The sequence below is a fragment of the Borostomias antarcticus genome (assembly GCF_949987555.1).
Source record: "Borostomias antarcticus genome assembly, chromosome: 28".
In the NCBI taxonomy this organism is placed as follows: Eukaryota; Metazoa; Chordata; class Actinopteri; order Stomiiformes; family Stomiidae; genus Borostomias; species Borostomias antarcticus.
This window is the reverse complement of record NC_140261.1, coordinates 2,084,449-2,110,346: the sequence shown is the minus strand read 5'-3', so window position 1 is coordinate 2,110,346 and position 25,898 is coordinate 2,084,449. Positions and strand designations below refer to the sequence as shown.

The 25,898-nt window shown below is 41.3% G+C and overlaps 2 protein-coding genes across 2 annotated transcripts; both read left to right on the top strand.

The window, feature by feature from the left end:
* Nucleotides 1–3,097: 3,097 nt before the first annotated feature.
* On the top strand, nucleotides 3,098–7,513 carry LOC311326621 (transmembrane protein 144-like; the record flags this gene model as incomplete). The annotated part of the gene is made up of 11 exons (XM_084459557.1): nucleotides 3,098–3,233; nucleotides 3,531–3,653; nucleotides 3,730–3,829; nucleotides 4,357–4,437; nucleotides 4,684–4,762; nucleotides 4,929–5,002; nucleotides 5,295–5,413; nucleotides 5,803–5,922; nucleotides 6,065–6,162; nucleotides 6,767–6,820; nucleotides 7,369–7,513. The coding sequence occupies 11 exons, from the start codon at nucleotides 3,098–3,100 to the stop codon at nucleotides 7,450–7,452; spliced, it is 1,068 nt and encodes a 355-aa protein (XP_084315683.1). The 3' UTR covers nucleotides 7,453–7,513.
* An 8,135-nt stretch (nucleotides 7,514–15,648) lies between these two features.
* Nucleotides 15,649–25,530, top strand: rxfp1 (relaxin family peptide receptor 1; the record flags this gene model as incomplete). The annotated part of the gene is made up of 18 exons (XM_084459553.1): nucleotides 15,649–15,679; nucleotides 15,817–15,963; nucleotides 16,793–16,876; nucleotides 17,380–17,485; nucleotides 18,301–18,372; nucleotides 18,851–18,922; nucleotides 19,084–19,155; nucleotides 19,386–19,457; nucleotides 19,639–19,707; nucleotides 19,816–19,887; nucleotides 20,163–20,234; nucleotides 20,695–20,766; nucleotides 21,405–21,476; nucleotides 22,570–22,641; nucleotides 23,212–23,441; nucleotides 23,776–24,186; nucleotides 24,750–24,968; nucleotides 25,220–25,530. 18 exons carry the CDS (start codon nucleotides 15,649–15,651, stop codon nucleotides 25,528–25,530), a joined length of 2,256 nt encoding a protein of 751 aa, XP_084315679.1.
* Nucleotides 25,531–25,898: the final 368 nt, after the last annotated feature.

The following is a 25,898-nucleotide window of genomic DNA, read 5'->3' as shown; positions in this document are numbered from 1 at the left end:
TATAGTATGTGGAGAAGAAATAGGCTTTTGTCCACAACAAACTAACAAACATTTGCAGTGAATTTCATTTCCTTCGCAGAAAAAGGAATCAGGAATATTTACTTGAACTTCCCTCTACTTACTAAGTAGAGGTCCACATCATTAGAGAAATCAACCGAATTATTTATTACAAAGCATCAGGTTCAAATACTGTAATAAAAATGATTGATCAATTTCACTTTAAAATCTGTTTGCAGCAATAATATATTCTCTGTTAGTTCCTACCCCGATCCTACCCTTGACCCCTGCCTCTATCTGGGCCCAGGCACATTCACGCACACACAGACATACACCAGTGTTTGCCATGTCGCTCCTATGATGTTATTAGCCTCTCTTACTCTGAAAATGTAATTTAATGTTATTTATTGCTTTATAAATGTTCTTAGCCGGTAGACAAACATACTCCAGGAGCTTGCTCGATCGCCTCGTTGAGAGGGGTCAGGGAAGAGTTTTTACAGCTCACTTATCTGGCCCCCGGGTGATTACTGTTTTTTTGCTTCCCTCTGGAATATGTAGAGAGTGGGTCGTATGCCCACCTCCCTTGTTCTCTGTAAAGCGCATTGTGTTGCCTCTGGGTATGAAATGCGCTATACAAATAAAGCTTTGATTGATTGATTGATTGATTGATAGAACTAAGGTAACTCTTCACTGGCCTGCCTAGCTGGCCCCTTGTTTGGGACACAGCGGTGGTGTGGCTGGGCTCCTCTCTCCTCTGCCTTGTCCTCAGGTCTTTGTCTCCCCCTGGTGGTCTCTGGTTGTTATTGCAGTGGTGGACCAGGACTGGGTCTCTTCTTCAGCAGCAGACGCTGAAGCAGCCGTTTGTCTGAGCGCTCCTTATGGAAATCATCCTCATACACCTTCAACTGAAGTACAGAAACAGACCTGTCTATCATCTCATTGTATTAATGTGCACGACAACCCATCCTCCCAATCTCCCCCCAACAGAACACAATACGCCCGCAACAGCGATTTCAGAGTGGCATGAAACTTTCAGAGTGGCATGAAACTTTCAGAGTGGCATGAAACCGCTCAAGCGCGCCTCGGCTCTCTGGGTGATAAGAGTGATAAAACTCTATTGTGTTTCATCTTGAGTGACGACAAAACCTGGGCAAAAAGGTGGGAGGAAAAGTTAGATCCCTGATCTGATTGTATGATCTTTGGATCATGCCAAAGATCAAGATAAATTGAGTCACCACCGACCTGGTAGTGATAGTGTTGACAGGTGAGGAACCATGTTCCATCGAGAACAAGATGGAAAAGAGATAGGACCAGATATGATCTAGAAAATCAGCAGGAAGAAGCTGACACCTCCAACAAGTCCTGAGGTGTGCTGGAGAAGCCCATCAAATCCCAGTGGTTTCTGATGATACAGATGTGTTTATCCTGCTTCTTCACCATTACCATCAGGCAGGACTGGATGTCCCACGCATCATGGAATCCCCCCGCAAGGAGAGAGAAGACAAATTGTCAAACACCTTTTACCAGCCCACGCCATATCAGGATGTGACACTGTAGCGTCGTACTATGTTTTGGGAAAAGGCTCTGTCATCAAAGCCCTGAAAGCTGGTTACGATCTATCAGCTATTGGCAATGTGGATGCACCATTCCAGCAAGTCCTTGACCAAGACACTGCCTTCATCTCAGCCTGTTATGGCAGAACGGAGAGCATGGACATGACACACACCAGGCTACTTGTCTGGGGGAAAAAGAACGGGAAAGGACACGTCTTCACCAAATCTAGCTGCTATACCTCCAACAAAGGAAGAGTTCACTGAAAATGTAATGGGCCCACTTCCAAACCTACCTGTGGAGAAATCTCAATAACAATCTGCCACCTGCAATGAACCCAGAGGAATTTGGACTGAAAAAGGACACCAGTAACAGGGCACTGATCCCAATCCACCTACCAGAAGATGTCAAACTTGTTCCAGACTACATCCTGAAGATGATCCGGTGTGGCTGCAAGAGTGAAACTCCTTTTAGCTCCAAGAAATGCAGCTGTAAAGTGCATGGTTTGCCATGTTCCATGTTCTGTACATGTTTCAGGGTAGGATGCTCAAGACCCTAATATGTAATATTATTACCATAACTTGGGGCATAAATTGTGCTTCGTTGCCCACCCATTTTTTTTGCCTCCGCCCACCCACCAGGTGATTTCTGGCTACGCCTCTGCAGTATTCATTTAGAATACATGACCTCCTTTATTAATAGTCATTGTAGATGATCCATTTGATGCATTTAATCCTATAATGCATGCAATATTATAAGTCTCTATTTTTGTGTGATTTTGGCATTTTCGGGCATGAAGGGGTTAATTCACTTGTCATATCTTGTGTGTACGTGCATGCGTTTAGTTTGGTGCATGCGTTTAGTTTGGTGCATGCGTTTAGTTTGGTGCATGCGTTTAGTTTGGTGCATGCGTTTAGTTTGGTGGTTGCGCTGGGAGTGTTTTGGGGGGCCACCAAAAAAAATCTTCCTTAGGGCCACCAGAATCCTAGGGCCGGCCCTGCTACAGTGTGACCACAACGCCACATTTTTACCAACAACTAGGTCTTGGCAGTTGTCAGTGTGCAATTTCACATTTAAACCATGAATGAACATTGATGTTTCACACATTTTTTTCTAATAAAAGGTAATGCTGTATAGCGCTTACATTTTACTGCTGTTGAATAAATCACCATAATGTATGCACATGCTACTGTAGATGTCGGTCCGTAAAACGTAAAACCGTAATTGATTATATAATTAGTGTCAGCTGTCCCCCACCGATCCTCATTGCGGAATGCATCCGTTGTATAACACACTGACCACGGCCGCTCGCCTTAGATGGGACTCTATCACTCAAATTCACACGTTCCTCAAGAGCCATCGACTTTTTCTTTTCATTGTCTCCACGCTATTGTCTGTGAACTCCGAAATCACCAAAGTTAAACGAGGTTTGTATGAATTAGGCTACATGGAAAAAGACTAAGTCGAAATAGAAGCTGCAAGATAATGCAAAAGGAGGCCAACTGACTTTAAATCAATTTTGCAGATGGAGGTGGAGGAACGTGCCCAAATGGAAGCGGTTGATGTTCTCTTTCTCAACTCTACAAACGGAACTGAGATAGCTTATGGCTTTGCTGCAAATATAATTGCTGTTGTTTTATTTGGAAGCAACTTTGTCCCTATAAAAAGGATAGAAACAGGTGATGGTAAGTAACCAACCCTGCTCTTCTCTGTATTGACAAGTGTGAACCAGCTGTGCCCAAAATACTCTAATAATAATAGTTTACATAAAGAGCTTAAATGGCACAATCGTAGTACTCACTTTTACGCAGTGGATCCTCTCAGAACAGTTGTGTCTAAACTGAATAGCAACGCACCCCATCCTCAGCATCATTATCATCAGTATAGGCTGCCTATTCAATAGACTGAACATGAGCATTGTACCATAGACTGAACATCAGAAAACGGAGCAGGTTGAAACATTTGACTCCTTCTACCTCCAGGAATGTTCTTCCAGTGGGTGAGCTGCGCGTCTATATGGGTAGTTTCCATGATCGGAGACATCATGCTTCATTCGCCCAAATTCCATCCTTTCGCGATGCTTGGGGGGGTGATATGGGCCACAGGTAGGTTATTATTCAATCTCCAATTCACAACGATATTTAAAGGGATTAATGTGGTTGACATTGAATTCGGATGCAGGTACCATAACCGTCGTGCCCATAGTGAAGGGCATTGGGTTTGGACTTGGCGTGCTCATCTGGGGGTCCAGTAGTTTACTGATGGGTTGGGCGAGTTCAAGGTGAGTTATTTAAGACATTACATTTAAAATGTAAGTGTCTTTAAGAATTTTAAAAAGCGCTATATAATTAAAATTCATTATTATTATTATTATTATTAGTAGTAGTAGTGGTATTATTATTATTATTATTATCTGCCTCGGATACAATTCTTAATGTAATTGTAGGCCAATGTTCCTCTTTTACAGTAGTAGTAGTTCTTCAAACCAAAGTGAATTAAAGTCGCACAGAAATGAAAAAAAGCATTCTGTCCCATTTTGGTTCACATAATTGCTCATAGTGTTCACCTATTCAACGATGTATGCCCCCAAAAATTACAAAATTCGACTTTTGTTGTAATCTTATATCTTATATAATTTATTACTTCCTGGAAAACGGTAGGTCACGTGCAATTACGACACAAGGTAGGCTACCTTAGATTTTAGGCCAATAATCTCAGGACATCCACCCTGTCAATCCAGGCAGAAATATGTCAAAGTACAGAAGCAAGACGTCCTTTTCGGTGTATCTTTAAACATTTTCTTGACAGGTTTGGATGGTTCGGTATTGATGCTCAGAATGTTGCCAGACCCGTATTAAACTACTGTGGTGCTGGCTTATGTTTCCTAAGGTAAGCAGCAATAAGGCCATTATTGCTGTGTGTGTGTGTGTGTGTGTGTGTGTGCGTGTGTGCGTGTGTGCGTGTGTGCGTGTGTGCGTGTGTGCGTGTGTGCGTGTGTGCGTGTGTGCGTGTGTGCGTGCGTGCGCGCGTGCGCGCGTGCAGTCAATTTACCACAAATGCAGTTCCCTGAACAGCTGTGTCCATTTTTCTCTCCATGTGAAGAGGAAAAGAGTAACAAAAAGCTTTGATTTCCAGCGGACTCATCTTTTTCTTTGTGAAAACTGATGTAGCGACACGTCCTAGCTCCGAATCAACCCCCTTGCTTATTGACAGAGTGAGTGAGACTCTTTGGGAGTCTTCCCTTTCCTGAAACAGGTGTTGTCATGGTATTGCTTGCCACTACTCTCTCCGACATTACGGGGGAGAGAGTAGTTGAATTATCCTGCCAGTTTATTTTTGTCTCTTATTATTGGCATGCTCTGTGCTGGACCTTTCTACAGAGGGTGAACTCCGGCGGCTACGGCCCCTCAGAGCTCTGGATAGAAGTCATGGGGCGAAAGACAAAACACCTTATGTCAGTACATGTCCACCTCACTCACGACTGTGTCTGCCTGAATAATGTACGCCTGACGTGAAGATGAACCCTGTAAATGTGTCCTTTTAGTATTAGCTTGTGTGTCCTTTTAGCATTAGCTTTTTCAAAAGTTAGGACAGCATTCCATTTATTTTCACTTTTCTTTGTATATTGGTCTCTACTGTTCTTTTGGATCATGAATCAGTCACAGACCATATACTGTATGTGTCTTGCAACATCTCTTCGTCATGTCAGAGAGGCACAACCTCACAAGTCTCCACCCTTCCCTCAGAGGCTGCCTGCTTGCTGTCATGTCTGGGATTCTGTATGGGACCTGCTTCATACCCATCTTCTACATCAAGAGCCATGCCTCCTGCCGTGAGAGCATGTTCCACGGAGCCAGTCTTCATGGTAAGACCCTACACTAAATGAAATACAATAAAATGTATGCCAAGCACATCCACCACGCTGGTGCAGGACAAAATGACATCTGGTAAAGTAGGGTTGAGGTCCGTACACAGCTACTCCACAGGGCTATTTATTAGGTAAAAGGTGACAACGTTTCGACCCGTGTGGGTCTTGGTCAGGACCTGTCGAAACGGGTCGAAACGTTGTCACCTTTTACCTAATAATTAGTCCTGTGGAGTATCTGTGTGAAGAGCCTACACTACCCACTGCAGCAGTCCCCAATGGTGATCAATGCTTAAGTGATGAGTAATCTAGACAATGCTTAAGTGATGAGTAATTTACACTGCGCTCCTCATCGGGGAGCATTAATCCTGTACTTGTTGTTTTCTCAGATATTGACTATGTATACGCGCTGTGCTGTGGGATTTTCCTCACCAGCACCGTTTACTTCCTGATCTACTGTGCTGCTATGAAGAACAGACCCAAGGTGTACTGCCGAGCCATCCTGCCGGGTACGCGAATAGTCCTCTTGACTTCATGCTTAAACGCTCGTGTTAATGATATAGCACTTAGTCTTCCAAGTTTGTCTACCAGGCGTTGTACTGCATGTTCTGTACCTACAGTAAGTTTCCCTTGCATCGCACTTTCTTTAAGGTTTTGTATCTGGCCTCATGTGGACGCTGGCTACTTATTGCTGGTTCTTGGCCAACAACTACTTGAGCCCTGTGGTGACCTTCCCTGTGGTGACGGCAGTAAGTATACATGTTTTCTTTGACATCCTTACTTATTGTATCTTAGCCTAAGGCATGAGTTCCCAAACTCAATCAATGTGGGCCTCCCCTCTGAAAATAGACACACCCGCGCCCCCCCAACCTCCTAATTTGGGCCTCCCCTCTGAAAACAGTGACACACCCGCGGCCCCCCAACCTCCTAATTTGTGCATTTTGCAAGGCAGCGTTAGTTAGCCCATAACGTTACACAGCTAAGTTAGCTCGGTGGCAGCTGCTGCTAATTAACGTTATGACGTTTTCGCACAATACATTCATGCCTGCGGGGGGAGGCTCTCTCTGCACTATCCACAAATTTAGGATACATCTCTCCCATTATTTATTTCGATATTCTGACCTTTAAAATCACATTTCATTCATAAAAACCATAGATATTTCAAAAACAAAAAGCATGTTTTTCCTTGTTTTTCTTTTTTTTCTAACCATCCCTCCGCGCCTCCCCTGAATTTCTTTGGGGCCCCCCAGGGGAGGCCCGCCTCACAGTTTGGGAATGCCTGGCCTAAGGCATGTAGACATGTCTTCTGTGTGTAGCCATTTTAACCAATCAATTGTTCACTTCTTCCTCTAGGGTTACGGTCTGGTCGCTGGCCTGTGGGGTAGCTTGGTGTTTAGAGAGGTCAGGGTAAGTATTGAGATGCTTGGGGTTGTGGCAGGTTTCAGTTCATCCATGCTCATAAAAAATAACCTACTAAGTCAAACGAGTCATAAGTTGGTCTTTGTCTCATTCACTGTTCCAGTTGTGATAATCCCTAGATATGGAGTGCAGATTCCCTCAACTCTTTACACAATTCTATACTTTCACAAAGTTCTCCACATTTGACATATTTCTAATTTGAAAAATACAAAAAAATCTGTTCTCAAACTTCTGCTCATCTCATTTTGGAAGAGTAATTAGCTCCTACTTGCCACTGAGGCTAATCCTCTTACTTCGCCTTTGTGCAGCATGTCCCCGTTTGACTCTGTTCATATCCATGAATGAAATACCATCCCGAGTGGAGAAGTATGCAGAACAATTAGACACCAAGGAGTTATATTTGATGAGTGGATGCTATTTCTACTACTTTATTTTATAGACTCCACACTCTCATGGCTTCTGCTTCACTCTGGAAATGGCCAAGCAAATCTTTGATCTGGATTGTCTTTATAGACCATATACTCCTTCTCTTGCAGGGTTTGTGCAACTCTTTCATCTTCATTACAGCCACTTGTGTCTGCCTGACTGGGTCCGTCCTGACTGGCTTCTCAAAGCTTTAGTGGCAGGGAGACGGAATAGCCACTAGATGGCGATGCCACATAGCAATGCCTCTTTTGACATCTGGAGTTGGAAATGATGTATAAACTGTCTGTGGTTTCACCATAATTCAGGTCTTTCGCCTTCATGTTCAGTGGTTGTGCACATCTGTAGCTCACTATTTATATACAGTATTGTAACACTTAATATAATAACATGTACAGGGAAGATGTATGATGTTCAACAAAATAAATGAGTTATGATGTTTGCCCATGAGTGTGTAACAGACTGCAGTGAGATGAACTGCAGTAACTGATTTATGTACATGTATGTCTTTATATTCTGAAAAAGCTGCTAACCTTGCAATTGAAATAATAATATTTAGGTACTATTTAAAACAGGCTTCCGTCAAGTAAAAACGTTTTGAGGAAGATTTTGAAGAAGTGGGGATGGAAGTCATACTAGTTTACCAAACTGGATCCAGAAGTCTCAAGGAGGATATCAGTCTGTCCTAGAGTCATCTTCAAATCCAATCAGCGTTCTTACAGTACATCAAAATGTTGTCTATAGCACCTTTAATGTTTGAGCTTGTTTAGAATGGGCGAAGGACACCTCTAGCAGAGTGTGACTATGGTCCCGTTTTAAATAGGACCCTAGGCTACATAGTCATAAGATTAAAGTTCTCAATTAGCCCTATGTTTTTAAAGAGTTTAGTGAAAGTACAAAATTGCCCTAGCAGACATGCATGGCCCTCCTCACTATAAGATTATGAGGTGCACCATAGCTTAAGACAAAACGATATACCGATGGGGTGGTTATCTGAAGGTCAAAGTTGCTGAGCAGCTCGGAATGAATTTTTCTAATGGTCCAATACATCTTTCCTGCCATGGACTGGGATGGCAGGACAGATGTCTTAAGAGATTAGAATAATTCGTACAAATGATGGATCTGTCATAGTCCTTTGTCGATAAAGCCCACCTATGGAACTGTGGGTGACAGCCTATATACTGAAGCGCCAACACGGGCGGCCAAGATAAAATGGTCTGGAAATCATTTTTGTATTGAATACATGCATCTTGTGGTACAGTATCTTACTTGTGCACATACCATAGGAACCATTTCCCTGTACACCAGCAGATGTAGGTTTTATTACTGTACTATCAGTATGAATCAATTTACTGTCAATCTGAACAGCAAAAAAAAGACCAACGGTTTATGAGACGACACTACAATAGGCTTAATACTCGTAACAGTGGAGAATGTCTTACTGCAGGGTACTAATTGCCATGCATTCTTTCCAGCAATGAATATTAACATTATGCTATGATCCCAATAGAATGCTTCCCTCTCTCAACCTATTGTGGCAGCTTTTCGTTATTTCATATCCTTATTCATCTTTACCTCCCTCTGTCCATTGATTAGGTGGCATGAAATTGTGAATGAGACCGCGCTTAACAAAAATAGCACTTGCTATGCCCCCCCCACACATTGGCTAAGGATGGGGAAATGAATTACTGTCAGAATGGATGTTATGCTTTTAAACAGGATTAACTTCCACAAGCATACAAAGAGGGCTGAATTGACCTGGGGCCCATTAACTGTCCATGTTCATTTTGAAAGTCATTTCATGACACGTGTGTGTGTGTGTGTGTGTGTGTGTGTGGCCAGGGATTTGTCTGCACAGAGCAAATCCAATACTCAAAAGTATATTCTGTATATCGACATTTTCCTGAACAATCCTGCTATCTCTTATTGTAAGATAAGATAACACTATTAATCCCCCCCCGGGGCAGGGGGTCGGGTTCGGATATCTCTACATTTTCTACAATAGATGTGTTTTTAGACTTTTTGCTATCCCCCACACACCCCACTGTCCACTGCTAATACATTTAGCAACTGATTAATACATGGTCTAACATTTATGAATTCACAGCTAATGCATGATATATTAAGGTTATTCATAATGACCTATAAATGGTGAGCAGACCATTATCACAAAAAATAATTATCTTACAAATCATTAGTAAATCATTTAAAACGTGTTGAATAGTAATTTATACATGATTAATTAAATGTAAGCAGACCATTATCACATACCTTATAAATTATCTTATAAACCATTCAAAAATCATTTGAAACATGTTTATAAATACATAATTACTCATTTATAAATAGCTTCCTAATGTTTATAAATGTTGCAATTATAATTTATCAAGGATGAACAGATTATGAACAGATGCTTTATGAATGGTTTATTAATCAATCAAAATAAAACGTTATTCTAAAGCGTTACAATAAAGTCTCGCCAGGCCCTGGGTACGGTGTGAGTGTGTGTGAGGGGTGGGGTGGGGGAGGATTTGGGCTGAATTCATCATTAACTATTCACCTGAACAGTTTATGATGTTCTATGAAATCTCTTAAACCCAGGCCTACTTCCTCTCTCCCACCGCAGATCTGTAGTGATAATGTTCAGTTTCTAAACAAGACAGATATGTGTGATGTTTTTAAACACATTTTATTCTCTGGCTATCTCTTTGATATATTGGCTGCTAGCGTGCCTTCAGCGGATCCTACCCCTCGTCTACTGGCTGGGAGCTCGCCCAACGTGTGCAGCAGCTTTACACCTAGACCAGTAAGCCACATTGAAGTGTTTAATGCTCTCTCACAATAAGCACTAAGAAATCTGGGTGAGGATTATCTTGATCCTTATCTTCTCCGTCTTAGCGCGCATGTGATAGCGTGATAGCACCCCCACTCGCCCACTTGTTCAAGCTGACGTTTGTTTCTTGTAAAATCCCTGCTGTATGGAAAGCTACACAGCTACCTACTGAGCTAGATAACAACTGCCCAATTTCAAAACCGTTGTCTAGCTAAGATTCTTGAATCCTTAGTTAATTCTCAATTACTTGCTTTCTTGGAGGCATTCAATATTCTTCAGCCTCAACAATCAGCATTCAGACCAGGACATAGTAATGTAATCTGTAGGCCTACGTGGGTCACCCGTAATCAGGGTAGTGGTTAAATGTCAAAAGTAAAGGACACCAACAAATGAGTAGAAAAATATGTAGCCTTTATTGTGACACTCAATCAAGTAATTATTTCATAAAGGTAGCAGGCATTTCGGACACGGCCACTGTCTATCTAAGCCTGTTGCTGCCCTCCTGTGGCCGAAAACGGTAAATGCTCTTGTGGTAGCAACATAGAACTGCAGGTTCTGGGACCACTGCCTCTTGTGGTAGCAACATAGAACTGCAGGTCAACAACAGGGCAGAGGCAGGGAGGAAGCCAGGGAGGGACAGCAAATGGATATTTGCTATCCTAGGTGCGCTGGCTTACAGCCACGCACAAAAACATGGAAAAGTCCAATATCTTCGTAAATAAACATAAAAAAAAATTTGAATCCGTGGAATAGCTTAGTTTAAAGTAGATGCAAAGGAACGTCATTGGATTGTTATGACACAATTGACACAATCTGTCTTGTATTGTCCTGAAATTTGGTCATATTTGTCACTGTAATAATAGTAATCATACTGTAACATCCCAGGGACTCCACAGGAAATCAGGCAACTAAAATTCCGATTGAAGATGTAAATGGTAAAGGGTGACCAGGCTAGGGGCCCCTTTGAGGTGAAAAAAACCCGCCCCTGGCTCAGGATATAACTTGCCATGAAAACTAAGTGTCTCCGTTTTCTTGTCTGAGGCTAATAGGCCTAATGAAAGAGGAGTTGGTTATTTAATATCTAGCCTACCCTCTCCCGATTGGCCAACCCCAAGCGAAATTCGCCTTGAATTTGCATAGAGCATCTTCTGGGCCGGAGGTTGTTTCTCTCCCACCGGTGGTAGAGATCGGTCGCAGCTACTTGCAGCACCCACTCCCATCATTATGCTCACATTTTCATATTGGAGCAAAGTTTGTTAATGGCAATTTCACACTTCGTCAACATTTTTCAGCAGCGGAAAAGACCCCGGATTACCGTGCAATTGAGCCTTTTTCCTTATTGTGTTGGTCATTAATGTTGAATGATGCGCTTGCGAGTTTATATCGCTGTGATCCTCGTTTATGGAGTGTCAGGTGAGTTGCTGCTTGTGTGTAAACATAACTAGACTACTTAATTTTTATTTATTTATTTGTGTCTGGAGATTGTGGCGAGTAGCCTAGTCATATTACCTATTGATTATAGGTTTCTGGAAGTTATGATGCCTGCAGTAGGCTAGTCTATTCGCAACAGGTCGATGCATAGTCTACTGTAGGACTGGTTATGGTGGTGATGATGATTGGCATGCAAAATTAACAATTCCTATTTGACTCTGGCATGTTACTAAGGCTCACATTATTACCGAGAAATGTTCGATTATAGCACCTAGCCTATCAGTTATGTTATAATGTTCAATTATAGCACTTATCAGTTATTAGGCGATTGTTGGGCTAATCATTGAGTGTCGTTTCATTTAGTGCCCTCTAATGTTGGTACCGTGGTGAAGTTGGTTTCAAGTTGGATATTTGATTTCCCCGACTCTGGCACCCTTTTTCCTCGACTCTACCCTTAAAGGAGAAGGCTCTTTGCTGGATTTTCATCTCATAACAGTCTACTTTATATGAATATATAAATGTTAGAAATGTCAATAGCTTTTGGATCACATGACCTTCACCAAAATACTTTGATATTGTCCAGTGGACCATATGGTCCAAAATACTTTGTCCAAATACTTTCATATTGAGATTACATTACAGTCGTTTAGCAGACACTTTTATCCAAAGCGACCTACAATAATTGCATTTAAAGCTCAATTAATGAGGTAACTTTTTTGTAGTTCACTATACACCTCTACTTGCTATTAGTTTATGCATTTGCCTTAGAAAGACCCCAAAATCATTTTCGTGACATGGGACTGCATGAGATCCTGTGAATTCATTATTTTAGTATTTTGGTGTACTGGCTAGTACACTGGGGGGAAATCTTGTGGTGGAAGCGGAAGTGATGCATTTTGCGTGTCACAATATCAGGCAGACAACAAATACTTCTCCCTACAAAACAAAATCTACATGCACATAAAAGAAAAATGATCGGTATTTACCTGCATTGAAGCCATCCTTCCAGAAAGTATCTTCTAAACCAGTCTGCGCACGGGCGTTTGTTATAATTTCCCTCCCATACAGCTAGTGAGTGGGGGATTGTGGGAAGTGTGGTGGTTAAAACACAGTGCCGATTTTTATCATGACCAGAGGGGCCGCCAAACTGCCGAGTTATCTCATGTAGCTTTAACAAAGGTAGTCACTCGCCACTCGTCACTTGAAGGTAGTACTACTGGCCAGAACTCACCTGGCATCTCCTTTCTAAACTAAACTAAAAGCATAATCTAGTGCTGAAGCCAAAGTGCAAGAGTAGCAAAATATAAATAGGTGCTGAAGAGGGAGGATCCTGGTAGTACTTCTCTAAGAGGTGAATTACTTCTTGAAGAGGTGAATTACTTCTTGAAGAGGTGAATTACTTCTTGAAGAGGTGAATTACTTCTTGAAGAGGGGAATTACTTCTTGAAGAGGTGATTTGCATTGTCACTCAACACCAGTAGGTCAGTCGGGGAAATCGAAAATCCAACTGAAATATCATAATTAGACCTTTGTGGGTCTACAGTCAATTCCTGGACCACTTTGTGGTAATTGCTCACCTTTTTCATTAATTGGGTGGGGGTGGGGGTGAAATTCACAGAAGAAGACAGTAGCCTATCCGAGGGACTGATCGTTATGCAGTTGGTGTTGCCTACACTACTGTAGAAACGATTGTGTTGCTGTGGGCTCATATTTGGCAGTTTCTCCCAAAATGTTGTTGGTTTCTCCCAAAATAGGAACTTCCTCTCTTATCTAATCCATAAAGATATACAGTAGCCCATTCACACACTGGTCGTATTCAGATGGTTATTTTTATTTACATAATACCCCACTGCACCACAGTTACAAATTCAGTATTCATTGGAAGCAGTAGGCTATAATTGTGTTTCATGTATTCACGTATATTTGAGATTTGGAGCTTTCTGATCATACTGAATAGATGTCCAGAACTGATACAAATAGTGCATTAAAAATGGATCATAACCCTGATTTTTTTTTATTTATTTTTTTACCATATTTATATAATCTAAAGAGATGTTTCGCAACTGCAGTTCTGGTAATGGTCCAAGAGGAAAGCAGTATTTAGAAACTCATCAATGGAGTCAACATCAGACGACTGAAACGACTATCTGGCAGATGATTATTCAGGCTCTCTTCCTCAGCCATGAATATGCCAGTGTTTGTTTTTGATTTTGTTAAATCTCCACCCACAGTGTGAACTCAATTATTTTCCATATAATACTTTTCTATGAGTCCTATGAATAAATTAATGTTTGGCCTGCTTTCCTGTATTCCTTACTTCAGAAGGAATTCAATTAAACATGAACATTCTGATTATTATTTTTTGGGGAAGACCATAATATCCAAATGTCACTTGATATAGAATTTTTCAGTCCCATGATGTTCAGCAGTTGACCTGCCCTGTCCAGACGGCATGGGTGAGAAGCTACAGTATTAAGAAATTGAGATTTAGAATTCAATTATATGCTCATCTTCAACCACCCAGGGCGTTTTACAATTACACATTTGAAATTGCACTGAACAAACAGAACATTCTTCTCCATCCTCATGACTGGCATGAAACTAATCTTCCACAAGTTTGAAACAAATCTTCCACAAAACTGTTTGATCCAGGCATTCAAGATCAACATACACAGGCTTGAGGCTCAGCAGCTAACCACCAGAAAATCTGAATCTAAAGATATGCTTTTCACTCTCTCAAATGGGACTTGCCTATCACTGCCTATAGGAAGGTTCAATTCAAAGTATTTCTTCCTCTTATTCTGTCGTTATTGAACATTGATGAGAAATGCCTATCCTCGTGGATGTATCCATGCACAAAAAGTAGAGTAGAACAGTAGTAGCATTCACACCTTGGGTTTTCTACTCAAAAATAAAAGTACGGTATTTCGTTTGATAAGATTCACCCTGGATGTGTACAGGGCTTGAACTTCATAAATGGAAATTGGCTTTGTCAACCTGTGGTGGGCATTCATTCAGAGATTGGCCCGTTACATTTTCAGGTCCTTCTATTTAGGTGTCACAGTGTGTCACATTCAGTTGCCTTACCATGCAAATGCTCATGGGAAGGGTCATGCTTGTTATGGTCTTTTGACTTTGGAAAGGCTGGAACTGTTTCATCTTCACAAATGTTCATGGCGAGGGGACTGGGAATGTGATGAGGTCAAAGCCTCTTTTATGGAGCAGTTTGTTCTTTTATGAACTGACTGAAGTTGACATCTTGTGACGGCGTAGTGCAGGAGCAGTTTCCTTGTCTAGCTGTTCATTACTGGTAAATAAAGAATACCATTGATTGTTCAGAGTTCTCCAAGCCCCCGGATCCTTTATATGTCATTACTTAGTGTTGGGATGCAATCTCTACAAAATCATTGTTGCCACACTGCCACCTAAACATGTTATTGAGTCAGTCAGGATGAGGGCGTTTGGCCAGGGGGACTTGACAGGGGGACTTGGTGAACTCTAATTTCAAAGCTGTTAGTGTCCGTCTCTATTGTGCACTATTTCGGAGATGGAGTTTGTCTGATGGGATCAGAGAGGGATATGACTGACTGAAATGGCTCCCACTTCAAGCCTGGCTGAAATGGACGTCTGCCCACTGTAAATAATGACCGATCACTAGCAAATAATGACCGATCACTAGCCAGGCACTGCTTCAAGTCTGCACAGCTCTGCGTTTGTTTTATCCCTCCTTGAGAACGAGTTGGTAAGTATCATGTCAGTCATGAATCAAGAGATGTGCACACACAGACGTTTATATACGTTTAAGGAAATGAGTATGGTGGTTGTGGGACCCTTGCCAATGCAACAAAGTAGATTTATAATGGCGTCTGGTGATATACAGTGCATTTTATAAATAACCGATTATTTCAAAGATAAAGGACAAGCCATGGTCTGCATTACTCAGCAAGGCTTTAGAGAGAGAGAGAGAGAGAGAGAGAGAGAAAGTAAACACTATTAACCATAAATAACGTCAGCTGAACACAGGGAATCCGCTTAATATTTAATATATTCTCAAATCTCAATATCTCTGTATTTAACTGCTAATTGAAACAAGGAAGGAAAGCATTGAAATGTTCTAGAGAAATGCATGATGAACAAGATCTCCTCAGATTCCCCCACGGGTAACAAAGTGAGAGAGATAGTTCAGCCACATCTTTCTTTGTTCATGAGGGCTCTTCATTCATCTGTGCCATTCACTTGTTCACTTGTGAGTAAAGACGATGAGTTTGAAATTGTGATCCTGCACTTTAATTTTCAGCTGTGTTTACTTTGCTCAACATCTCGGAGAAGGCGAACTGTCCTCTTGGATATTTCCCCTGTGGCGACCTCAGCACGTGTCTCCCGCAGCTCCTGCATTGCAACGGCGTTGACGACTGTGGGAATGAGGCGGATGAAGAGAACTGTGGTGAGTTACCAACACCCTGGTCACTGTTATTCATCTACTGATCACTGCTTTATAAGGGGTCAGGTAGTTTTTGTGTCATCCTGCTAACAAACTAATAAATAAACTAGAAATGGTGCTGAAAGTTCACAGACCTCCACCCACGCCTCTACAACCGTCCACCGAGTTTCATGAGATTAAATTGTTCTGGTAGTTTCTGTGTAATCCTGGCTGTGACGCTGTCACTAGGGCAGAGGCAATGATTCAAGTTTATTAGTCCCAATTGGGAAAGTCATTAGCAGTTTATACCCATCCCATACTGACACAACATAAAAACTCACAGGCAAGGTACTGTAGTTATACTGTATGTCAGAGAGCAGATCAACATACCATATACATTAAAAACAAGCAGCAGTAAAAAAAAAAAAAAGATACATATAATTGTATAGTTCCTATAGATAAATAACTGTTAAGTGCCAGTCATTAATAATAATAATAATAATAATAATAATAATAATAATAATAATAATAATAATAATAATAATAATAATAATAGTCTGTAGGATGGGGACCACTTTGCACTTGGAACAGATAAGATATAGATTAGAAGGCAAGCTAGCTCAATTTCATAAGATCTGGGCCCCTTTTTAACTGTTTTCTCAATAAGACAGTGTTGTCATGTATTTAGTTGAATGCACGGTTAATGCAGTCTGAGTAGTAGTAACTGGTAGGCAGAGAATGCTACATTGAATTATAAATTAAAAGTATGAGAGTCACTCAGCATAGACCTTTCCCCCGGGTACTCTGACAGAAGCTCTCAGGTGTGATTATGTGCCCACATCCTATTTTTTAGGCGACAACAACGGGTGGCCTCATCTCCTCGACGAGTACTTTGGCGTCCCCAACAACGATATTGGAACAAAGTCCAACATATGCTGTGAGTAAATAGCAGCTTGTCACTGTGTATACCTACTTAAAGGACAAATATGCAGATGAGATTTGCATGGATATATTGTGTATTTTACTTATTTTTGATGACAGTAAATTGAGTATTCACTTCAGACATGATTGATAATTAGACTTTCTGTAAGGAATATTGTTTTCCATGGCTAGATAATTGTCTCTGCAAACTTTTTGATTAGGAAACCGGTCATGCACACAGTGAAACCAATTACCTCGTAAGGATATTGACCTATAATCTGTATTTGCTGATGAAGATTCCAGGGCCGGGCAAAAACGATTTTACGGAGGGAGGTTTGAGACAGGTTTTATATGATGTTTCTCAGACTAGGCCTTGCAGTATGGATGATGGTGTGTGTGGTTTTCTTCCTCTGCCCCCCTCCTCCTCCCTCCCACCCCACCCCACCCCACCCCACCCCACCCCACCCCACCCCACCCCACCCCACCCCACCCCACCCCACCCCACCCCACACACACCAGTGCTAGGGTCCGTCCCCGAGCGCTGCCAGTGCCGAGACTTGGAGCTGGACTGTGACGGGACGCAGCTTCAAGAGATCCCTGCGGTGGCTGTGAACATCACCATGATGTGAGTTGGCTGTGATGTGAGTTGGCCACAATATCAGTTGGCCACAATATGAGTTGGTCGCACCCCCGCCCCCCTCGTCAGCATGTGAGAGAGCAAAATGACTCCATAGCCAGATAATGAGTCTTTCCACTGAGGTTTGTCTCTGTTTCTGTCAAACCAACCGCATAAACATGCATAGATACACTTGTTGCTTCTTTCCTCACTTGAGCATAATAATCACGAATAATCGTAAAAATCTATAAGTAATAAGTACAAATAATCCAGACAAAAGAGAGAAAGTTCTAAAATGCAAAATAAGTGGAAGATACAAATTCGCCAGCTACTCGCACGTGCTCACCTATGCTCACTCCGACAGTGAGCTCCCAGCGTTGGTAGCCACATGCGAGCGGAGATTATCTGTAATAAATACAAATAACCCAGGCAAAAGGAAAGAGTAAAGAAGAAAAAAATTAAGAATACACTAATGGGGACAGTCCTTATAAATGTTATCAGGGATTTTGAGTTGTTGGCATTTTGAATGATGTGTCAATATTATAAATGAAATCTGTTGAAATCTTAAATACATAATTGATCTTCAGGAATAAACTGGGCCGGTAGGTCGCCCAGTGGTTAGAACATCTGATCAGTCCTTGAGCAAGGTACTTAATCCCAACAGTAGCTCAAATTATTGTATGTTGCTCTGGATAAAAGTGCTAAATTAAAAGTATTTGTATAAAGCGACTAGGCATTTCAATGAAACACAATTGAGTGGAAGCTCATTCTTTTCACAAACATCTTACCTCAGAATGACCTCATGACCTCTTCACCTACCCCAGGTCCCTCCAAAGGAACAGACTCCGGAAGCTGAACGCAGATATTTTCTATAAGTACCAGAGCCTTCAGAAACTGTAAGTTGTTGAATTATTCACTGTATTTTAGATGTGATTTACCTTATTACCGTTATTTACCATAAGATGCCCTAAAATGCATCTCAAGTAGGTTGAATGCTGTAATTATTTCAAAATCATTTTTGTAGCTGAAAACACTCGATGGACAGCCACCAGTGCCTCTGATTGGGCGTTTGAGAGTTGAACATGTTTTTTGAATGATTTTTCTCGGTGCCCATCCACATCCATTGTATGACCAAAACGGTGGTATAGAGCAAAATTCTGAACTACCCCTTTTAGGTAGTAGCTAGTTAGCTGGCTGGCTTGGAAAACAATGTTGGCGATCAGTGAAGTTATATAGTAGTGGACAAAATGTGATCAAACTTCTGTGAAGGGATTTTCTGGGCCTGGTATTTGATTAAGTCCCTTACCAGCAGCTTTCACAACTGTGCCATTCATACACAAATGTATTTTATCCTACTGAATCTTTCTACCTCAGATATCTTCAACACAACAGAATCCGAGCCGTTAGCCCCAAAGCATTCAGAGGACTGTACAATTTAACAAGATTGTAAGTGTACTGTTTTAGATGTCAGTACTGTAGACTGTGTCATGTAAAACTTTAAAACAGTTAAGGGTTGGTGTTGTTTGTAAACTCTGGCAATGTAGCAATGCTTAAATCACTATTTTATAACATTAGTTAAAGTTGATGATTAAATGCTTTCTCCTCAGATATTTAAGCTACAACAAGATATCCGTTCTGATGCCAGGGGTGTTTCAGGACCTACACCAACTGGAGTGGTTGTATGTTTGCTATTTAGGGCTTTAAAATATTTAGATACACACATATGTGTGTGTGTGTGTGTGTGTGTGTACTCACACCAACAAGCAGTTTGCATGATTTTATTTGGAAGCGCAAAGCTTGTCGGCCACACCTGAATACGAATGTTGTGTTCATGTTCTATACTTTGAACCAACATCAGAAATACTTCACTTAGTATGAAAATAAGATATACTCTGTGCTTTGGTTGTAGGATTCTTGAAAACAACAATATCCATCAAATATCCTCCCTGACCTTTTCAGGATTACGATCGCTGGTTCTTCTGTGAGTTTCATTTCAGCCTGTATCTACTTGAGTTGTAAATGTTTGCTTCCAATCTATGGTCTTTTTTCAGTCACTTTATTGAAGGTTGGCCATTAAGGGCCGATGTTGATTCATTCAGATTGGCAATGAGTCTTTGATCAGCAAATAAATCATGTCTACTCTGTGTTTTTCTGTATTTCAGCGTTTTGTTGAACAATTTTCTGTCAAACCTGGATGACATATGCCTGGAAATGCCAAGATTGAACTGGCTGTGAGTTTAAAATCAGAAAATCTAAATCAAATTTCCTGGCATCCACGTCAATAAGCATTTTAAGTGTGTGTGTTTGTGTGTGTGTGTGTGTGTGTGTGTGTATTGCAGGGACATGGAGGGAAATGAAATTGAAAATGTTGGAAATGTAACATTCTGCTCATGCAACATGTTGACAGTGCTGTGAGTATGAATAAATACAGCCCAGTCATCCTGTGGACTCATATCCCCTTTTCTGGAAATGTAACCCATTATACAGTCATTATAATTAACATATATAACAATATAACAGTATAATTAACACCCAACAGTCAGATTTATAGACACACTTTGTATTCATGAGGCCTATGTATAATATCAACATACAAACAATCTGTTGCAGTTGCAATTGTATTAACCCCATCATTCTTTTATTAACCCTCTCATTCTCTATGTTTTATTCCTACTCTCTCCTCTAGTGTTTTACAGCGGAACAGAATCAGCCAAATACATGAACAGGCTTTTTCACTTCTACAAAAACTTGGGGAATTGTAAGCTCATATTGTCTAGTATATCCTCATACACAACTATCATTTCTATCTTACACAGCATTAAAAAAGCCCCAAAAATAATAGAGAGATCTGCAGCATGTGGTAAAGTAGTTTTAGCTAGTTAGCTAGTTTAGTTAGTTAGCGGGGCGGCTTTGGCTCAGTGGTAGAGCAGGTCCAATGATCGTAGGGTCGAATCCCGCCTCCTGTCCACATGTCGAAGAGTCCTTGGACAGACACTGAACCCCAAATTGCTCCTATGAGCAGGCTAGTTAGCACCTTGCATGGTAGCTGCCGCGTGTCGTGTGTGAATGTGTGGGTGAATGAGAGGCCACTGTAAAGCGCTTTGGATAAAAGCGCTATATAAGTGCAGTCCACTTACCATTACCATTTACCCTGTATGTAAATCGCTCCACATTTCCAATGTTTGTGTATTGCAATAGGAATGTCTTTGTCTCTGCAGAGATCTGTCCAACAACAGACTGGTGGGGATTCCACCCAATCTCTTTGTTCATTTGGAAGATTTACTCCAACTGTGAGTTATTCTCACGCATGACATGACTAAAGCTGCAATACTTTTTTCTTAATGTTTTGTCAAAACTAATTAAAATCACCTGATATCAGATTGTTTCATTGAGCCAAAGGATCCTAATAGCTTCCTACTTTGACGACTCACCCCTACAAGTCACCACACTTCTTATTACAGCATTTCTGCCTGTGTTGTCAAATTATGGCCCATAACTTAAATAAATTGCTCACAATGAGCAGGCAAGCGCCTTGCATGGCAGCTGCCGCCATTGGTGTGTGAATGGCGCTCCGGGCCAGTGTAACAACTGGATGGGGAGCGCGTTACAAATGCAGTACCTATACCTATACCTATACCTAACTTTGCTCCACCCCTGTTCCTTAAACGTACATATTATACGTTTTAGACCTTTCATTTTAAACAAGTCTCTAACTGCCATCTAGCGGAAGGAAATCGATTATTGGTACTTAAACGAAGCCTATAGACAAATAACCATATATGTCGGTCTGGATTTTTGGGGGAGAGTTTGACCAGTAATATGTACAGACCGTACTATAATATTTTGATGAATTTGATTTTAATGAAAGTATGCATAAAACAATTTTGCACCAATCGCTACTTCAATAGTACTCTCTTCTCCTCTGCAGGAACATATCATATAATCCCATTGTGGATCTACAAGTTGACCACTTTGATGACTTGCATGAACTGAAGTCATTGTAAGTATACTCTAGGCCTAGCCTGTTTTTTTTTTCTTTTGCATAGATGGGCAGACTTGTAAAATAGATTATTGTGTGATCATTCCATGCTTAAAGGTGCAATAGTCAAGATTATGATTAATCACTTGTAAAATAATAATAATAATAATAATAATAATAATAGTAATTATAATAATAATAATACACCCACAGAGCTATTAGAAAGGTGTGAAATAAAAGTATTTCTTTCCCCCCCCAAACAATTATTTTAATTGATCATTTAAACATTTTTGACAGGTCCGAAATGAACCTTTTGTGTACCTGCTGGTTCCACCTCTAACAAGGCTTGTGAGTCAATAGTATTATGATATTGATGCCGCACTGCATGTTGGGAGGCGGGAGCGAATAGGAGTCCTGATACTAGTGGCTCACAAGCCTTGTTAGTGTTCGTTTTATTTTTTTTGTTTTTATAATGTAATCAAAATATTGACTGTTGCACCTTTAATATGAAGATGACTCATGAGCTTGGAATGTAAGACACAATAAGTAAGTTGATAATTTAACAATGTTTCAAACATGGGACCACCAAACCTGTTGTTCAGTGTGGAACTATACTGTGCATGTTGGCCTGCCTACCTTGCAGGTTATTCAAATGCAAAATCAACGTTTAAGAGATGTGCTGTGGTGGTTGTCTATCTCTTATTCCTATTCATGGGCGTGTACCCTTCTCTTCCTGCTCCTCACCTAAGTCATGTCATTCTCTACTATTCGTTTCCTTTTATCTGAATCATGACACATCATGACACACAACCTGTAATTTGGAAATTGTGTGGTAAACTTGTTTTCCCTTTGGATCAAAGTGCACTTATTCATCCAAACAATATAAATGATCTAATTTGTGTTATCTGACAGGAAACAAAAAGCTAGATCACACTTCAAAGCTATTTTCCGAAAGGCACCTTGTGAAAGGCTTTGTGGGAAGAATATTTAGCAAAGTGTGCTCTGGAATGCAAACTGTTTGTAGTTGCATTTTGTGTGTGTGTGTGCGTGTGTGTGTGTGTGTGTGTGTGTGTACTCTCACAGTCCCTGAAGTGAGATGATTTGTGTTCTTCAGGAGCATAGAAGGAATTGAAATTGGGAACATACAACAAAGGATGTTTGAACCTCTCAAACACCTGACTCACATGTAAGTACTTCAAATACTTCATCATCATCTTTTAAGATTACCAGATTCAGCAGATGTGTCTTTTCATCATAACATTTGAGGAAAGATTAGAGGAAAGATTAAAGTACTATCAACAAATAACATTGAAAATGACAGCCTGAGGGGAGGATAAGGGATTGTGTTTAACAGGAAGTCACAAACCACATACTGCACCTTTAATTATTCCTATCTGAAGCTTCAAAAACAAGCGCCAGGAGAATGCTTATGTCCAAGTCATGCCAAACACATAAAAATATCAGATTGTGATACATTTCACAGGAGTGGATATTGAGACTGGTAAGATTACACCCTGTGCTTCCCATCTTGGAAAAGCATTTATCATAGTTTTTCCAATGCATTTACGTATGCCTCATTGACTTCCATTGACTTCCATTGTACTGTAGCTCAGTGAGAACCTGCAGGAAAAACTACAGCTAGCTCAATACTTCATCAGCCAGTGAAATTATGGTCTCTATGTTTCAGGTTCATGGTCCACAAATAGGGCTAAATGTCCAAAATAGCACACTAATCCTTTAATCTTCTTCTATTCAGCTATTTCAAGAAGTTCCAGTACTGTGGCTACGCTCCTCACGTGCGAAGCTGCAAGCCCAACACAGATGGTATCTCATCCTTCGAGGATCTTCTGGCCAACATCGTGCTGAGGGTCTTCGTATGGGTGGTGTCAGCCACCACCTGTTTCGGGAACATCTTCGTCATCTGTATGCGCTCCTACATCCGGTCGGAGAACAAGCTCCACGCCATGTGCATCATCTCCCTATGCTGTAAGACACTGATATAAGCTTATCTCACACTTAAGGGGATAGTTCACCCGAATGATGCTTTGCATTTATATAAGACAGCAATTACTATGGAATAACATTGTAATAGCATTCTGTTGCACTGTTCATAGTTTGGTTTTGGTTACACAAAAACTGTACATGTTCCTGTACATCTGTTACTGAACAAGCTCTCTCCAAAAAACCCAAACGGACATATAGGGGCATTCATCTATAGGCCTCAAATGTATAGAAAAAGCATGAGTTCAGTCTAAAAGAGGCACTTTTAATCCAAGTCTGATCAGCTGCCGCATGCCTATCTCCCCTTGTCCTCACACAGGCGCTGACGGGCTGATGGGCATCTATCTGTTCATGATCGCCGCCTATGACCTCAAGTTCCGCGGCGAGTACAACCGGCATGCACAGGCCTGGATGGACAGCGTCCAGTGTCAGGTCATCGGCTCGCTGGCCATGCTGTCCACGGAGGTCTCGGTCCTGCTCCTCACCTACCTCACCTTGGAGAAGTACGTGTGCATCGTCTACCCCTTCCAGTACCTCACACCTGGTAGGAGGAGGACGGTCAGTATTCTGTTCTGCATCTGGGTGTTCGGGTTCATCATTGCCTTCCTGCCGCTGGCCTGCAAAGGACTGTTCCGGAACTTCTACGGCACCAACGGGGTCTGCTTCCCCCTGCACTCGGAGCAGCCCGAGACCACGGGGGCACAGGTGTACTCCATTGTCATCTTCCTGGGTGGGTGGGAGTTACCTGACTAGGTCAGCCTTATACTTTGATGAGTACACAGTATTCGTAAGTGCTTAAAATAAAAAATAAAAATAATTATAGATATATAAATAGATAGATATATGTCTTGCAGTCTACAGCAATTTCCTAAATAAAAGATGATAATTAGCCTTTCTTGCCCTGGCTTATTTCTTCTGGGTAAAAAAATAAAATAAAGACCAGTATGATTCCTTAGGCTGTTTCACTTAGCATTTCAGAAGTTCCTTAGATTAGTACCTATTAGCTATTGTATTTTATATTGCTATTCTTGCACTTTGCCTTCAGCACTAGCTTATGCTATTGTTGCACTTTGCCTTCAGCACTAGATTATGCTCGTAGTCACTTGTTTTAGAAAGAAGATGCACTTGTGAGTTCTGGCAAGTAGTAGTACATTGCAATTGTTGTTAGTCGCTTTGGATAAAAGCGTCTGCTAAATGATTGTAATGTAATGTAGATCAATACAATCTCATGAACAGGCATCATGATGGGTGTTTTTAGGTCCAAGGACCTTAAAATGTTTTTTCCCCCAACAGGTCTGAACTTGGTGGCGTTCCTTATCATAGTATTATCGTATGGAAGTATGTTCTACAGCATTCAAAGGACGGGGACACAGACGACGAAGTACAGTAACCATATCAGAAAGGAGGTGACCATAGCCAAGAGGTTCTTCTCCATAGTCATCACAGACTCTCTCTGCTGGATACCCATCTTTGTTCTCAAGATCCTCTCTCTTTTGCAGGTGAAGATTCCAGGTAGGAGTTTCAATGTGGTCAACAACTGTATATTTTCATTAGTGCTGTAATGTGTTGAGGGAGGGGGGAGAATGCTATGCACACATTATCAGTTTACCTGATAATGTGTGCAAGCTTATCGAGATTCATACAGAATTTTGATTCCACATGAAAATGGCCACATACAGACAGACTAGCCTCAGAGAACACCTGCCACCTCTATCTTGTCATCTTTGTCTCATCTTTGTCTCCATTTTTGTCCAACTCAACAGGAACAATCAGCTCGTGGGTGGTGATATTCATTCTGCCCATCAACAGCGCACTTAACCCCATCCTCTACACACTCACCACGCGGCCGTTCAAAGAGACCATCCTGCAGGTGTGGGACAACTACCGGCAAAGGAGACCCCTGGTGGGCGGTCATCTGGCTCACCGCCCTTCGTTCACCTGTCAGGAGATGTGGCCGCTTCAGGAGAACGGTCAGACCCCCGCCTCGCCCGACTGCCCGGCGCACCCGTCAGAAACATCCTGCACATCAGGCAAATCACAACTCATCACCGTAGAGAGCATGAATGGGATTTAGTCGCATCCCTGCACACCCGCCCATCACAACTCCCACACTGAGCTGTGATTTGTGTCAGTGAAGACGTGTTCAAGAGTATGTTTACATCATGCTTATAGGGTCAAAATGAATATTTTTTTTACGGTTTATCACGTTATTCCCATGTACTTTGTTGTCACACTCCAGATGTACTGTGCAGTGCATTATTGCATAAAATACTAGCCTAATAATTATAAATCTGTGTAATTAGCTGTCACAGACTGAACATGTTTTTCATGAACTTTTTTTTCAGTGAAAATTGTTTAGTAAATAGTTTACCATGTACTGGTGTGTTCTTTAATGTACTGCTGTATTGATGTCATTATATACAGGGTTGCCATTTACCATTG